This window comes from Hylobates moloch, unplaced genomic scaffold (genome assembly GCF_009828535.3).
Source record: "Hylobates moloch isolate HMO894 unplaced genomic scaffold, HMol_V3 SCAFFOLD_9, whole genome shotgun sequence".
Taxonomy (NCBI): Eukaryota; Metazoa; Chordata; class Mammalia; order Primates; family Hylobatidae; genus Hylobates; species Hylobates moloch.
The window spans coordinates 104,354,934-104,370,946 of record NW_026652284.1 but is presented as its reverse complement, the minus strand read 5'-3'; the positions used below and the strand labels follow the sequence as shown (position 1 = coordinate 104,370,946).

General features: G+C 42.5%; 1 protein-coding gene and 1 long non-coding RNA gene across 2 annotated transcripts in view; one reads left to right on the top strand and one right to left on the bottom strand.

Moving 5' to 3' along the window:
- FER1L6 (fer-1 like family member 6) overlaps positions 1 to 16,013 on the bottom strand; it is a 193,180-nt gene that overhangs the window by 46,254 nt on the left and 130,913 nt on the right. Inside the window, exons 23-31 of the mRNA XM_032758498.2 lie at positions 13,693 to 13,803; positions 13,277 to 13,438; positions 11,935 to 12,115; positions 9,389 to 9,615; positions 7,426 to 7,548; positions 6,161 to 6,200; positions 4,457 to 4,572; positions 3,345 to 3,476; positions 2,306 to 2,431 (exon numbers count right to left, since the gene is read on the bottom strand). Of these exons, the coding sequence (XP_032614389.1) occupies positions 2,306 to 2,431; positions 3,345 to 3,476; positions 4,457 to 4,572; positions 6,161 to 6,200; positions 7,426 to 7,548; positions 9,389 to 9,615; positions 11,935 to 12,115; positions 13,277 to 13,438; positions 13,693 to 13,803 (1,218 nt within the window). The remainder of the gene's footprint in view (positions 1 to 2,305; positions 2,432 to 3,344; positions 3,477 to 4,456; positions 4,573 to 6,160; positions 6,201 to 7,425; positions 7,549 to 9,388; positions 9,616 to 11,934; positions 12,116 to 13,276; positions 13,439 to 13,692; positions 13,804 to 16,013) is intronic.
- LOC131384290 (uncharacterized) lies at positions 1,632 to 13,232 on the top strand. Its single transcript, XR_009214988.1, has 3 exons — positions 1,632 to 2,160; positions 8,588 to 8,685; positions 13,194 to 13,232. It is a non-coding gene; the product is annotated as an uncharacterized LOC131384290 (long non-coding RNA).

The window sequence follows — 16,013 nt, the reverse complement described above, 5'->3', positions numbered from 1 at the left end:
GTAAGCAACCTATTTGTTGATTACTTGGGAAGAAACACAATGCAAAACAGTCCTTCCCATTTCTTCTTGTCACATCAGCCAATTTTAATTATTTACAAAGCAGTTATCTGACACAACTCCTGTTAATTTATCTGTTACCTTTGTTTATTTTTATATCTTCCTAATTCCCACATCACTCTCAACTAGTATGTAATCTCCGTGACAGCAAGGGCACTGTTTATCTTGTTCATTACTTTACCTCTAGGACATAGAACAGGGTCTTAATATTTGTTGAATAAATGAATACATTTATTCAAGAAAATGCTAAAAGGAATGAAGACCTGTACATACTAATCTAGAAAAAAATGGCCAATCTATCTTGTTAAGTGAGGAAAAAAAGAGGTGGGGAAATTTGATTTCTTTCTTTATGCGAGTTTTGAGTATTTTTTTTTACTTGTTAGTGTTCTTTTAATTAAAAGGTTTGAGAATTCATTTAATTAATTATTAGTATGAGAGCAAACCACACATAATCAGACTGCTAGAAATATCAGTGAAAGTACTGACTGTCCATAACTGTAGTGAATTTACCTAGGACTGCCATCTTCTGACTCCCTGTTTGTTCAAGTCCCTCCTGTTGTCAAGTTCCAGCCAAAGGCCTCCCTCCCCCATGCTACCTCCTGAACAGAAACCTGATCTGTTTATCTGGCCTTTGCCTAGAAGATACTAAACACATAAAATGTGTGCAGTAGATATTTTCTGAATGAATACATGAATAAGGAGACGGATCTTTCTCCAATCTCTGTAGTTCACAGAAATTCTTCCCTCTCCTTCCTACTGTTCATACTATTTCTGGATTCCCCAAACTGTATGTTAGAGAACTTTAGCTCTGTAAGATTTTCTGTAGGGGGGAAAAAGGTATGAGGCAAAAGTTTAGAAAATGCTGTTCAAGATTACTAAATAGGTTTATTTGCTTCTGAAATTCTCAGAGCCTTGAATGTGCTAATGAGCTTTGTGAATCTCAAAGGCTGGAGAAGGAAATACGCGCTATTTCTCAAATTTATTTGAACATAGTTCTGTTTCCTAAGGAATGCCTATTTCTCCCAAAACAAGTGACCTCCTGAACAGAATTTTGAAAAGGTTAGTCTAAAGCATCCTGAGGGTGGTGTTTCATGTTGACTACCCAACATTGTCAGTGACTAAGTTCTTCTCATCTTTCCAGCTACACTGTGACTTCCCTGAAGACAGAGACTGTGTTCTTTTCATCACGACATCCCTGGCACATGGTGGTTGTGGTGATGATACAGAGGATGATGAAGGAAACCTGAGAACTGCATGTGGAAGAACATTTATTTCTCACTTAGCATTAAAGGATAATTCATTTTTATTTTATGTTACATTTATGTTTCTTTGAAAGAATGTAGGCAATGCAAGCAAATGGTTGATATAAAATAAGAGCATTATAATAAAATACAATTACAAAAACCACATCCAAGGTCAGGAGATTAAAGCAAATCCATGAACCATTGGGGTTCATACAGTTGCTTTGATCGAGCATTAAATTTGGCCCTGAGCTTCTGCTAATGAGGCCGAAAAGTTTCATAATCAAAGTTTTGTGCTGTCATTATCAGAAAGAGGGAAGCTTAGAGGAGTTAACATCTTTCTTGGAAATACATTCAAAGTGAAATTTCCTACTGCAGTAGTGCAGAGGCATGGCTGTGGGAGGAGAATTTCACAGTAATTGCTGCCCTGTTCTGCCTTGGTCCTTCCCCCAAACTGTCTTTCCTGTAGTTTCCTGCTTCCCTCCTATTTGGTTCCCTCTCCTGCCATAGGCAACCACAGGGAGCAGATAAAACTACACAGACAGAACAGTCCTATATGCTCAGAAAAGCCATAGCATGTCTGTTTTGCCATCCTAACTTCATACCCCCATATGTTGAACCCCTAACTCCTAAGGTGACTGTAGTTGGAGACACAGCTTTAGGGAGGTAATTAAGGTTAAATAAGGTCATAGTGGTGCTGCTCTAATATGACAGGGCTATTGTCTTTACAGGAAGAGGAGGAGATATCAGAGCTCGCTCTCTCCCTATATACATGTGAACAGAGGAAAGGCCGTGTGAGGACACAGCAAGAAGGCAGCCATCCACAAGCCAGCAAGAGAGGCCTCACAAGACACCAACCCTGGTAGCAACTTGATTACAGACTTATGGCATTCAGAACTGTGGGAGAGTAAATTTCTGTTGTTTAAGCCTCCCAGTCTGCCATATATTTTGTTATGGCAGCCTGAGCAGATAAATACACCCTCTCAGAGCAAAAAAGGATGGCTCACCGCGACAACGTATACTCTGATCAGCACTGTGACAGGGTGATTGGGCGGAATCCCTTGCTGGATTCTCAGCTGCCCGCTGTCCTCAGAGCTAGATTCCTGGGGGCTTTTGTAGATGCAGAAGGAGCCCTGGAACCACAAAACACAACCCACTGAAATGAGATGGTCATATGTCCCACCAAAACCCACAGAGAGCACAGTGCTGGGAAAATGAGCACAGCCTGGGAATCTGCAGGACCTGGGTTGGGCTAAACTTGCCAGTGGGTGTCCTGGGGCAATTTATGTAGCCTGCTTGCATCTGAGCTTCTTCATGGTACACCAGTGAATTGGTGTTGTACATTAACACCCCCCTCACAGGACTGTTATATGAGGAAAAGAACAGATGGGACACGAAGTGCCTTTAACATGTGGGGTGCTATGCTAGTGCTTCCCCCATTATCTCATTCATTCAATCCTGATTGCAGTATTCCTATTTCCAGACATAGCAACTGAGGCTTAGGCAGGTGAAGCACTTTGTTCCAGATCACACAGCTGGTTAATACTATAACTAGGGTTTGAATCCAGATGGGCAAACTGTAATGCCTGTGCTATTTCCAACACAGCATGCTGCATAGAAAGGGCCCAGCTTGTAGTATGTGTATAGTGAATGCTGGCTACTACTTTGTGATGTTCACACTGCAAGTCTGCCAGATGAAGGGCTTGTGTTGCTTGATTAGTTTAATCATCCAACTGGTAGGCTTGCATAAATCACATATTTGGTAGGCCAGGGGTGGAGAGAACAAAGTAAAGTTCAGTGTTCCTTTCAGGTAATGACTCTGTCTCCTTATTTTTCACCAGACTGAGCTCCAATCCACTGGTCACAAACCAAAAATATCTTAAAAGACTGGGGCTAGGTTTTGTGGAGTTCTAGAGAGGGCCTTGAGTAAAAATTAAGGATTTTCACTACACACATCCCACACCACAATTCCATTAACAGAATTGAGTCATACCTGACGTTTATGGACAGGGAGAGCCAAATGAAAGGATTAACAATGGAACCTGCCTTAAATTTTCCTATGACTCGGTCTCCATCAAGACCGTGGTCATCTTCCGTAGACTTGCCTCTGAAGAGCTCAAAAGTTTTCACCCAGTCTTCAAAATTGTTGAATTCACTCTCGAGATCACCATCATATATCTTTAGGGAAAAGGGAGAAGATTGTGCTAAGAGGAAGGAAAGCTCAGGATTGATTTAATGAGAAGTGCCAAGATTCTCCAAAACCAGCCTTGATATATGCTCCTTGGGAAAATCTGAGGCCATTGGTAATTTATCTGCAGCAAGATAAGGAACAGGGATTGGCTCAGCACTCCTGAAAATACATATGAATTTTATGAAATGATTTGATGAACTTTTAAATTCCAAAAAGTATAGGTAAATTAAAAAAATTGTAATATATAAGTATAGATACAACAAAACTTTTAGAGCTAGTTGATGCCATTGGTTGTTGGATATAGACTATAATACTTTGAGGAGATTCAAATCAATAATGTTCATTAAATATCCAGTTCTTAACACATATAAGGTGATGGAAGATTTGTTTTTATTGTAATGCATATAGACATGAAGTTTATATATAAGCTTTGGAAATGCAAGATTGAGTTTTATGTTTGGTAGTATAATTTACTTATTCAACTTTCCTATATAAATTGCTTATCCAAATTGGTTATCTATATATATAATTTTCACCCTTCAAATTTTCATAGCCATCAATATACCTCTAGCTAATACCCTCTAACTAATGTTAAAATTGGCCTAATGGAGCTGACTTTAGTTGGAGTTAAATCTCTTACTACCTTGAGTGTGTACACATTTGCATGATGATGACAAGCACCTAGAGATGAGCCAAGGGGAGCTTAAATGCTGTATATTACTTTGTAAGGTCCACATTAAACAATTTAAGTTACGCCCCTTCTCAATATGAGGGTATGGAAAATGGAAAATGAATAAGCTTCCTGTCTTAGCTTAAATGTACATCAAAGTTTACTTCTCTACATTGGTGATAATGAAGACAAAATAGTCAAACAAAGGCATGAGTAGGGTTGACCAAAGCACTAACGGAAGCTCATTGCTGAGCATCCCTTCCCATCCATGGCAGAGATGCCTGTGTCCCCACGTACCTGCAAGACGGCCAGGTTGGGGATTCCATCATCTTTGGGTTTCTTCTTGAGCATTTTGTCTTTCTTCTTCTTTGGGCCATCTTCTATATCTACCACTACCTCGTCTGGCTTTGCCTCTGTGGATATTCAGCAGAAATTGGATTTCTCATGGTGGTCGAGATGAGAAGGAACAAAGCCAAGCTCCTTCTTTCCTTTTTCTCTGACATGCCCTAGTTGTGACCCTTCAGAAATAGTAACTTGTGGCCGGGCACGGTGGCTCACGCCTGTAATCCCAGCACTTTGGGAGGCCGAGGCGGGTGGATCACGAGGTCAGGAGATCAAGACCATCCTGGCTAACACGGTGAAACCCCGTCTCTACTAAAGATACAAAAAATTAGCCAGGCATGGTAGCGGGTGCCTGTAGTCCCAGCTACTTGGGAGGCTGAGGCAGGAGAATGGCATGAACCCGGGAGGCGGAGCTTGCAGTGAGCTGAGATGGCACCACTGCACTCCAGCCTGGGCGACAGAGCGAGACTCCAAGACTCCGTCTCAAAAAAAAAAAAAAAAAAAAAAAGGAAATAGTAACTTGTGACCCTTCTTTTTAAAAAGAAATAGTAACTTTTTGCCATAGGATTGTTACATACAGTCTGTACAGTGTTTGACTGCAGGGCACCCCATGCACATATAAATCCAATGTCAGTGGATCCCCTAGGGCTGGGCAATAGGAATAGGGCAATGGCCATATTCTAAGGGCCAATGTGTTACAGTACATGTAAGAACTCACTAAACTAGGCACGGAGAGAATAAATAATTTGCCCATTCACCCAACTAGCCAAGAACAGACTCAGAACTTGGACTGACTCCAAAGCTTTTTGGAGTCACACTCTCTCAGATCCATTAAGGGACTTGAGATACATCTAGTTCAATATGAGGCTCAAATATCCTAAGGGTCTTGTGCAAAATTGTTAGTGGGATTACTCAGTAATTTTTTTAGCAGCAGGCTCTGCAGGGGAGAAACCACCTGATACAGACTCTAGCTCTGTTATTTTCTAGCTGTGTAATGTTGAACAACTTACTTGACCTCTGTTTCATCATTTGCAAGGTGAAGACACTATTTCCTATGACATGGGGTTGGTCTTAGAATTACATGTGTTAATTAGGAGTGGTCTGAGAAACTGAGCCTGGCTCTGGTTTTTCCACTTCTATCACTGTCAAATGAAACAACATTGGCTGCTTAGTGTTACAATTGTATTTAGGCTGAGACCTACTGTTGGCTTGAATTGAGTTTGTGGTCATTTGAAATCTGAGGCCTAACAAGATCTGCCAAACAAGATCTATCTAATCCTGTAGACTGAGTTTTGGAACCCAAATCCAGGTCTTTACACTCACCTCTAATAAAGTTTATCATGTTGATTTTTGCCAGTCATCCAGATTGCTTCTATTTTTATTCTATGGTTTCTACATTAAGACTGTCAACATAGGAACTTGAGCCAAAGGGTCCATTCCAGCACCGAAATGAATTCAGAAGAACTGAGATCTGGTTCCAGCCCAGCACCAAGAGCTACATGACCACATTTTAAAGTGCTGTCATCTTCCTGAGATTGTTTCTAAACTCAGGAAAGGAGGGAGTTGAGCTCTAATACACCTCCTGTGGCTTCCATTTTACAATTTTCTTGTAACAATGGCCCTATTCCATGGATAAATGTCCCCAGAATAGCTGCTTACCTGTATTGCCTTTTTTTTCCTTGGGATTTCTCTCCTTTGCCTTTGAAAGAGGAGGAGACAATATTATTGACACCGCAATACTTGATTTATTAATTCCAACTGCTAACAATTATCTCAGCCCTCTGCATTCCCAGAGACACTATTTTAAAAGAGTATTCAAACAGTCTCTAAGCAGTCCCCCAAAATGAAGCCTCACTGTAAAGATCTGAAGGTTAAGCCCAATAGGATGCCGTATCCTAGAAAAGAGGTATCCGCACATCCAAGAAAAGTGTGATCAAGCTATAGACATCTTTGTCCCTTATATGCAGTACCTTCTCAGCCACGAGGCAAGCAAACTATCTCGCCAATATTTTTCCACCTCCCTGGAGCATCTCCCTCATCTGCACCATGAGTTGTGTCTGTTGGCGTGTCTGGTCTTTGGGATGGTACCATAGGTTGGGGAGGTTAGCAGAGAAAGGGGAAAGGGATGAGTTCTCACAGTAAGTGGTAGTGTCCATTGCAGCAAAAGGAGGGAGGTTGGAGGCAGGGACTAACATTTGCTTTTTTGGTATATATCAATATTTGAGAAATAGTCCTAGATGCAACCATAGCCTTTCCAAACTAAAGGATCAGAAGCGCATTCAATTAAATATAACATCGGAGTAATTTTTCTTCCCTTTCGTACTTAGGGGTGAGAAATCTTACCACATCCAGTTGCTGAGCTTTTGCCAGACTCTCCAGGCCTACTCCCCACTGGCTCTCCCGCTTTATAACTAGATCTGTCTCATTCCATGGACATGAGGCCCTGCTCTTGCTATGTAAACCCACTTATAATACCATCCGCTAAGGCCAAGACCTCTGCCTTTGATAGTTTCCCATGTGAACTTAGAATCCTGCTGGAGACCTGGGGCCCTTAGACTGGGGTATCTCCTGAGGCCCCAATCATTGATGCCCACCTGTCCAGAGACCCTATTTCTCCCTGCTGGACCCCCGTGAGTCTGGCTGGGGGACAGATCCTCCAGATGCCATGCTAGACTGAACATCCTACCAGTGTTTACAGCAGTGCTTGTGTCCTAGGGCCAGCTCCAGCCAAAAAGTGGGAATTTTGTAATTCAGGATCTCTGGTTCTTCCAGGCTTTTTCCCCTTCTGCAGTTAACAGAACCACACCTGAATGGGGTCTATGTATAGTGGCATTTAAAAGGAGGTTATGTAGGACTCAGGGTGGGAGATGGTGCTGTGTTTTCTCAATGAGTCTCTTGACTCCCATAGGTAGGGGAGACTCTACCTTCTGGGCTTTCTTCAGGGAGGCATAATACTTAGACCACCAGTCAATCACGTTTTCAGCAGATTCATCCGCTATGGTCCTCTTTCTCCTCTTAGTGGACCTCCGGGAAGGCTTCCTGGGATCCTGGCAAGGGATGAGGGAATGGGTTATTAGTTCAACCTCATTTGGCTGCACCTGGTGGTCAACTGGCTTGTGAGGAAGAAAACATTTAGGTGTCCACTGGAAAACACACAGAGGTATCCACTGGTTTTGTGGTACCAGCTCTCTGTATCACTTCCACAAATGAAAGTTCAAGAATCCATTCATTCATTCATTCATTCATTTTTTATTTAGCATTTATTGAGCATATGTGAGATACTGTTTTTGACATTAAGGATGTGTGGAGAATTAGACACAATCCTACACTGGATACAGTACAGGAGCTAGGCATGCAACAAATGAGAACTAGACTATATGATGCAATGCAGTATAGCAGAAAAGGCATTAGCTTCATAGAGACCTGGGTTATAAATCATTAAGCAATTAATATAAATGTTTTAATTCTGTTTCCTCAACTAGGGACAATAATACCCACCCCTGTTCTGAGGATTAAGTACATAATTTAGGCAATTCTTTGGTGTCATTTCTGATTTGAATGGGTACAAGTAAATGACTTCTATCACATAATTGATGGGGTGGCAGGAGAGGGAGTGATAGATGTGTGGCAGAAAGGTGGCATTCGTGGGAGAAGACAGGTGTCCTGCTGGAGCCTATGGATGCAGCACTCATCATGCATTCATCTATTCACTCGCCAAGTCATCTCTTGAGTCGTAGTACGACCCAGGCACTCTATCGAGTGCAGGGGATATAGAGATGTTGAAAAATTATCTCTTCTTTGCTGAGGCTCACAATTTTATGATGAATCTGAGATGAACACTGAATGATGAACACTGAATCCGAGAAGTCAACAGAAAGTCACAGGTGCAATGCTAGGGGAATGCAGCAGACCTGGTAAGGCGTCACAGAGAGTCGCTGACCATGGATGAAATTAGAGCAGCCTGTGCAAATGTCCATGCATCTATCTCACCTTTCCACTCTTCTTTTTACTTCAGCCTTTACCATTTGCTGGGCAGGCTGTTCCTTAAGAGTTTTTTTTTTTTTTTTTCCTCGCTCTGTTGCCCAGGCTGGAATGCAATGGCATGATCTCAGCTCACTGCAGCCACCACCTCCCAGGCTCAAGTGATTCTCCTGCCTCAGCCTCTGGAGTAGCTGGGATTACAGGTGAGTGCCACCACACCTGGCTAATTTTTTGTAATTTTTTTTTTTTTTTAGTAGAGATGGAGTTTCAGCATGTTGGCCAAGCTGGTCTTGAACTCCTGGCCTTGAGTGATCTGCTCACCTCGGCCTCCCAAAGTGCTAGGATTACAGGTGTAAGCCACCATGCCCACCCCCTTAAGACATTCTTAAAATGGCCTTCTCTTTTAATTCAATTGATACACCAAGATTTTTCACTCAAATATGTAATTTAGAAAGATTAACTATATCCTTGTTTCATGGTTCTTTATGTACTTGTCAATCTCTCCTTCCAGAACTGTCACTATTTTACTCCTCTTTAGAATCCAAAAGATGCATCTTCTTGGTCCCATATGATCTTGTACAAAGTAGAACCTAAATATTTGTGGAACACACTTGGAGGAAGAAACCCATGGCCTTTCCAAGCTAATGAATTAAGAAGAGTTTTCGTTCAATTAAATATTACTGTCACATTTGACCAGCACTTTAATTTCATGCACATTAACTTTCTGATTCTATAACAAAGCTGTGAAGTGGGTATCAGTATCCTCATTTTACAAAGGATGAACTGATACTCAGAAATGTGAAGCTGCTTGCCCATGGTCACACTGCAAGCAACTTCATATTGTCTGAGGCCTCCAATACAAACTCCAATGAGCCTTGTAAATATGGAGAGGGATTTTAGTCTGACCTTAGGTTTTCCATCTTTTGGTGGCTCCTGGGCTACAGGTGTGTGTTCAGGCTCCAGCATCGGGGATGAGTCAGGGACATCAACCAGGATGGCCGGCTGGGCCTGGGCAGAGTCGGGCACCACTGTGGGAGGTGGCTCAACATCCACATAAATGTGATCTGCTGGGGGATCCTGGGAGGAGCTGTGGGCTCCAGAGGACTCGGTGGCTGTTAGTGAATCTGAAATCTCTGAAATGAAAGCACATCAGGTCAGGGAACTGGGCTGCATCACAGGGTGGTCGTTTCAGGGACCTAATACTAGGAATCAGACAGATCTGGATTCAAATATGTCAGGTTGCTAATATTTCTGAGCCTCATTTTCTTATGTATAAAACGACAGTAAAAATACCCATCTCACTGGGAGGATGAAATGAGACCATGACGTAAGGCATCTGGCACATAATAGGTCATCAATAAGTGGTTGTATTTGTTATTGATCCCTCAAAGTAATTTTAATCAATCGTGGTCATTGGGATTATGAAAATCAAGGTTTAGGGTGCAGATTCTGTGTCTACAGGGATTGTCCCCCTGCTGTGTGTTAATCTGGGGAGGCTTTGGAGCTCCAGAGAGCCATGAAGCCCCTAACTGTAGGCAGAACTCTGGGCACATAAGTACATGTGCTTGGCAGGGAGCAGGGGTATGTCCAGAGTTCATGAGATTCTTAACTGGGCTGCTGATGCCACAGAAAGGTTATAATGCTGTCCTTCACTGCCAATGGTCCTCATCTCTCCATTTTATGTTGTAGGAGTCAATACTCAGGAACACTTCCCAGTTCGGTACCCCCATGGCTGCCACAAACTCCAGAGTTTCTCTCTCCCCATTTGCTGACTTTCCAACAGCAAATCCAACCCGACAAACTCTTATGGGTATCTACTCCATACTGGGCATAGAGACAAAGAAACCAGTGAGACAGACTAGAAATCTCAGAAATGGACAGGGGATGTATGACAACTTGGTTATGAGAAAGATGGCGGTACAAATCATTGGGAAAATGAGTGATAGGTTAGCAGACCCTTTGGGGGAAAAATGGTGCTCTATATGGAGAAAAATGCAGCTGAATCTCCACTTAAAATCATATATAAATGCAGATGATTAAAGATCTAAATGAGAAAGCTAAAATTATAAAGCTAGCAGAAGAAAATATAAGATAATATCTTTGTGACCAAGGAGTGAGAAAAAGTTTCTTAAATAAGACTAAAAATATAAACTATAAAGTTTAAAACATGGAGGGGTCTGAGTATATCTCAATTAAGGATTTCTGCTCATAGATAGGAATTATAGACAAGGTTAGTAGTTATACTAGGAAAAGATATGAACAATATCTGCAATCTACAGGATTTTAACATCTAGAAAATACAAAGAATTTGTGAATCAAAAAGAAAATTAAAGCACGTAAAGTATGGGCAAAGGACATGAACTGGCATCACAGAAGGAAGATTAATATGGCAGCAAGGGTATGAAGGGTGTGCAAACAGTAGCAAGCAGAGAAATTCAAGTTAAAATAAAAATTAGATACTAATTTATGTCCACAGAGTAGCAAAAAACTAAAACCAAACCAAAGCAAAACAAAAATCTAGAAAGTTGGATAATAGCAGGTGCTGCTGAAGAGGAGAAAAATGGGGTTCCAAATGCAGAACTGGCAGTATAGACTGATGTAGACTGGTGTAGATCAGTGTAGCTCTCTGGAGTGCCCCCTGGCGCTAATTAATGAAAATACATGTGCGTATTTCCTGGGACCTAGTGATCTCACTCCTGGTTGTACATTCCAGAGAAATTCCCACATAGCATCTTCCCTCACGGAACACACACAGGGATATTCATTGCAGCACTGATCATGGAAAGGGGAGTTGAGGTAGCCAATGGGTCTAATTTGAGAGGAAAGGAAAAGTAAAGTGTTGTAGATGCAGCGAGTAATAGTAACAGGCTAATGTACACACAGCAATATGGATAGAGCTTAAAACAGAGAATTGAGTGAAAAGAATAAGAAAACAAATGAAAATTATAGCATCATATTATTTAGGTAGATTAAATCGACTTAAATTTGACAAGGATGATGGCGTAGGGCCTGCAGTGGGGAGGGCACTGGGATTAGAGATAAGGAATAAGGAGGATAGTGGATAGAATGAGAGAATCTTTGAATAGACCAGTGATGATTGTAGAGCATGGAACTGAGACGTGCAATGAACTCAACTTTGTGCACCTGAGATCCGAAATGGAACAAACTAAAACAACATTAAGCACAGAGCCAAGTAAAATGTCAGCATGGAGGCAGGAAGGAGCGTAAGTCGTATTCAAGGAAGGCATGTTAGAGTTACTGACCCAATGTGAGTCAAAGTAAGAGTGTGGCAGCCAAAGAAGGCAGAGGCCCCTGCAGGAGCAAGCTCATCAGAAAGATCCACCCAGCCACTTAGGTGTGGAGCATCCTCTTTGAGCCAATCCCACAGCAGGCACCCTGCAGGCACCATGACTTCATAGTTACAGCTACAAAATCTAGGAGCAGCTTCTCACCATGCTCAAGCTGTGTTCCATCCACCTGTGTGATGGGGGCAAGGGGCTCTCTGAGTTTACACAAAAACTGCTTCAAGTAGTTGATGGTGTAGGTGCCCACAAGGGTACTCCTCCCAAAAGCTCTCCAGTCCACCACGCAGATGCTCAGTGGTGGGTGCAGAAGCTCGTTCTCAGGCAGTTCCTGCAGAGAGAGGCTGAGATGAAGAAGGGGCTAGGCCTGGCTGCTTGAGCCCTGGTGACCCTTCCATGGGCAGACCCAAACCCAGCTGGGCATCCAGCCTCCCTTGTCTCTGCCTTGCTATTCTGTCCCTCCTGGCCAGTCCTGCAGATTGCCAAAACTCTGAAGCAGTGTCTTCCCAAGCCAGGGAGTAATTTACCCAAATAGGAAGTCTGCCTTAGTAACAATTTGTCCCAGGTTTAAATTACAAAAATCTCTCACCTCTGCACTCTCTCTGACAGTCATTTTCAGACCTCTTTATTTTGTCATTATCTGCCAGCAGAACCCTCATCTCCAATGACAGCTTATCCAGGCCCATTATATAAAAGAGATGAAAGTCGAGCCATTTAATACAGAGCTGAGAGTGAAGGGACAGTGCCCCAGCCACCTGTTTTCCCTGGTGGCCCCCGAGACTCAATGCAGCCTGATACAAAAGGTTTGCAAACACCATGCACATTCTTCCATCGTAGGCTTTGCTAACTGGGGATATATGTCCAGTGGAGCAGGCTGGGTTGCGCAAAGCAATTTTTTCTTTGCAATTAGTTTCAAATCAAAGCACAAAAAAGTACGCTGAAATATTGAAATAAATAAAAGCACAGATGTCAAAAGAAATCACTTCAGAAGCATAAATTCACATGTAAACTCCTGACATTCTAAGTACAAGTACTTTTTTAAAAATGTAGCCATTAAAATAAATTTTATTACAGTGTTTTCTAGGCCAGTGGTTCTTAAATTTTATCATATATCAGAATCACCTGGAAACCTTGTTAAACCAGAGACATCTGGCCCTCCCTGCAATAGTTTCTAACTCAGAACAGCCGGCCCTGAGAATGAGCATTTCTAACAACTTCTCAGGTGATGCTGATGCTGATGAATTGGGGACCACACTTTGGGAACCACTGCTCTAGGAAAAAGTTTGTCAACCTGCTTTGATTGCCGTATGATCCACACTGGAAAAGTTTCAAAACAACAACAACAACAAAAGTCTATTTTATCTCATTCTGAACTTCTGGCTTTTCACTAAATTAATTCTTTCTCCCAGGTAGTGGACATCTGAAACCCTAAAACATCTCATCTGTGCAAAAAAGAGGAATGAGCCAGGTCGGGAGAGTGAGAAGCTCGCACCACTTCAAAAGCGTCTGCCTGGATGCTGAAGTTCGGGTTGTTCTTGTAGCTCTGGATCACACAGGACTTCACACCTTGTCCTCCACACTCAATGAGAGCCTGGGGCCGATCCACAGAGAGGAGCTGCACCTTCTTCATTTCCCGAACTCCCCAGAAGAGAACCTGAGGAGAAGACCAGCAGAGCCGTCACCACAGATCCACGGAGGAGCCCCACGCCTGCCCTGGCTCTGTGTGGAAAAGTCAGACCTGCTCCCTGAGAACCACGCTGTGTTCCTCCAGGAAACACCTGCACAGCTTTTTGAGGGCTCATTCTTTTTCTCTAGGTCCCCCGCCCATTCCATACCACCTCTACAATTCAGGCGGGGCCACTGCCCTTGAGTCCCAAAGAACAACTCAGCTCCTCCCCTGACCCGTACCTCCACTCGGTATTTGCTCAGCACCGGCCGAATGTTGGCAGGAACCGGGTAGATCTGGGTGATGTCTGGTGGCTCAACGGGTGGGAGGCCTTGCAGCCCAGAAGAAGGGACCTACCACACAAGGCAAATATGAGTTAGACGCTGGAGAGACACAGGGAAGGCAACATTGCCACACAACCACCTCATCAGTACGATGTTCACTGTTTTGCCAACAAAAGTAATGTTTCCAGCTTAAAATACAAGGACCATGCATTTTGCCAAATTTAATTATTTATTAATTGATAAATGCAGTCATTTACAAGGGTAACCAACATTTAGCGAGCACTTAAGATGTACCACAAGGCTAATAACACAGAGCTCACAGTATAGAGGGGAGGGAGAAAAACAAATACGGAAGATGGTCTTTACAACTTAATAAAATTACAAAAGAACTACAGCAGGGTAGTGGAGAAGGAGCTTCTATCATTTTCCAAACGTTTGAGTCTTAATGATCCCCACTCCCTTCAGACTTTTCAAGATCTCCAGAAAAGCCATTATGCACTACTACTACTACAAATACTAATACTACCACCACAAAAAAAGGATGTACATTTAATCCAACAGAGACTACATCCTAATCAGTGAAGCAGAAAATGAAATGTTTTGAAGGCAGATGAAAACTTGTCACTTCTTGTGCACTTGGGGTTAATGAAACTTCAGGACAATTTCAGCTTTGCTGAAATTTCACACAAAGGACTTACAGAGTTCTACTGAGAAAAGGGTCTTTTTCACTGTGTAGGCCATCCCACACTGCCCTCAAAACCTGGTTCGACACATACATCTTTCAAGAAGCTTTCCCCAAAGAAAACAAAAAATAAAAGAAGCTTTTTCTGACCCGATCCCAGCTGCTTCTACCATTCAATGCCTTTTGAATGCAGTATGTCCTCTATGCAGCTTTCGTGCAGAAATTAGAGGACTGAGTCCAGAAATAAGGCTCTGCTGTGTGACCCTGCACAAGTAAATTTCCCTCTCTGAGCCTCAGATATTGGGCCAGATGACCCATCAAGCTCCTTGGGAATCAGATGTTCTATTAAACATTGCTTTGGAGCAGGTGGTTCTCCTTACTGGGGCTGTTTGTCTGCCTGAACAATTTACAGGGACTTGGCCAATAGGAAGTCTTTATTTACTTCATTCTCCAAGCCCCTCCATGTACAGTGAGTTCTTGTTAAATGTTTACTGGTTGACTGACATATTAGTCCACATGCTCCGTATGCTAGAAAAAGCCTAATTGTGCATCAAAATCTGCAAAATGCAAATATATCACCATTCCGTTTTCACAGACATATTCTAGTTGGCAACTGCAGATGCGGTTAAGCTAATTACAAGAAAGCTCAGAAAAAGGAGAGAAGACACTGCAAATGTGAAATAGGCTTAAGGTAATGAAGCTGCAGGATACACCTGCAGCCCAAATCAAGAAGCTGGTAAATAATGAGGATGGCAATGCCCAATACTGCCTGGCAGTGAAGAGGTGAGCAATTTAGCCTGCGAGCATCACCTCACTGGGAAAGTTAATAGCCCCCCAGGCTTTAAAGGGAAAGCCACGAAACAGCTGTGATGGTGGCATAGGAGGGGCTGCCTCTAGATGTGCTTTTTAAAAAGCATTATATGTTTTATCCTGGGGCTGCTGAAGTATCTTGGGAAATAGCCAAAGAAGTTGTGCTTTGTAAGTGCCTGAAAAATGCTGTTAAGAGCTCAACACAGCCCTTAAAGAATCCTATAGCATTAGGAGATATACCTAATGCTAAATGACGAGTTAATGGGTGCAGCACACCAATATGGCACATGTATACATATGTAACAAACCTGCACATTGTGCACATGTACCCTAAAAATTAAAGTATAATAATAATAATAATAAAAGAATCCTATAACATTGTGGCAATTAAATGACTTTGCTACCAGCCAAGATTAAGCTTTTCCCAGTGACATGGGTTGCTTGCTGGCCTATAAAACCACATGATATGCAGTTACTCAGCACCTAGGCCAGGGAAAAACAAGTGATTGTTATAAAGACAAAATAGTAAGAAATGGTGGTGAGCAGGATGGGTAGTTGGTCTGAAAGCCAGACTGCTCTAATATCCCCACGGAAGTAAAATATCAGGACCTCAAAGTAGGTCCAGCTTCAGGTCCAGGACAAGCGTGAACCAGTGTGGCACACAGGGTACAAAAGTTAAGGAGGCACTCACTCTTAGGGTCATGCATGACCCTAGTCCCAGCCCTGCCCCTCTGAAAAATCACTGATGCTATGCTCAGAAGCCTTTCTCCTTTCTGTCTCCTTCAGC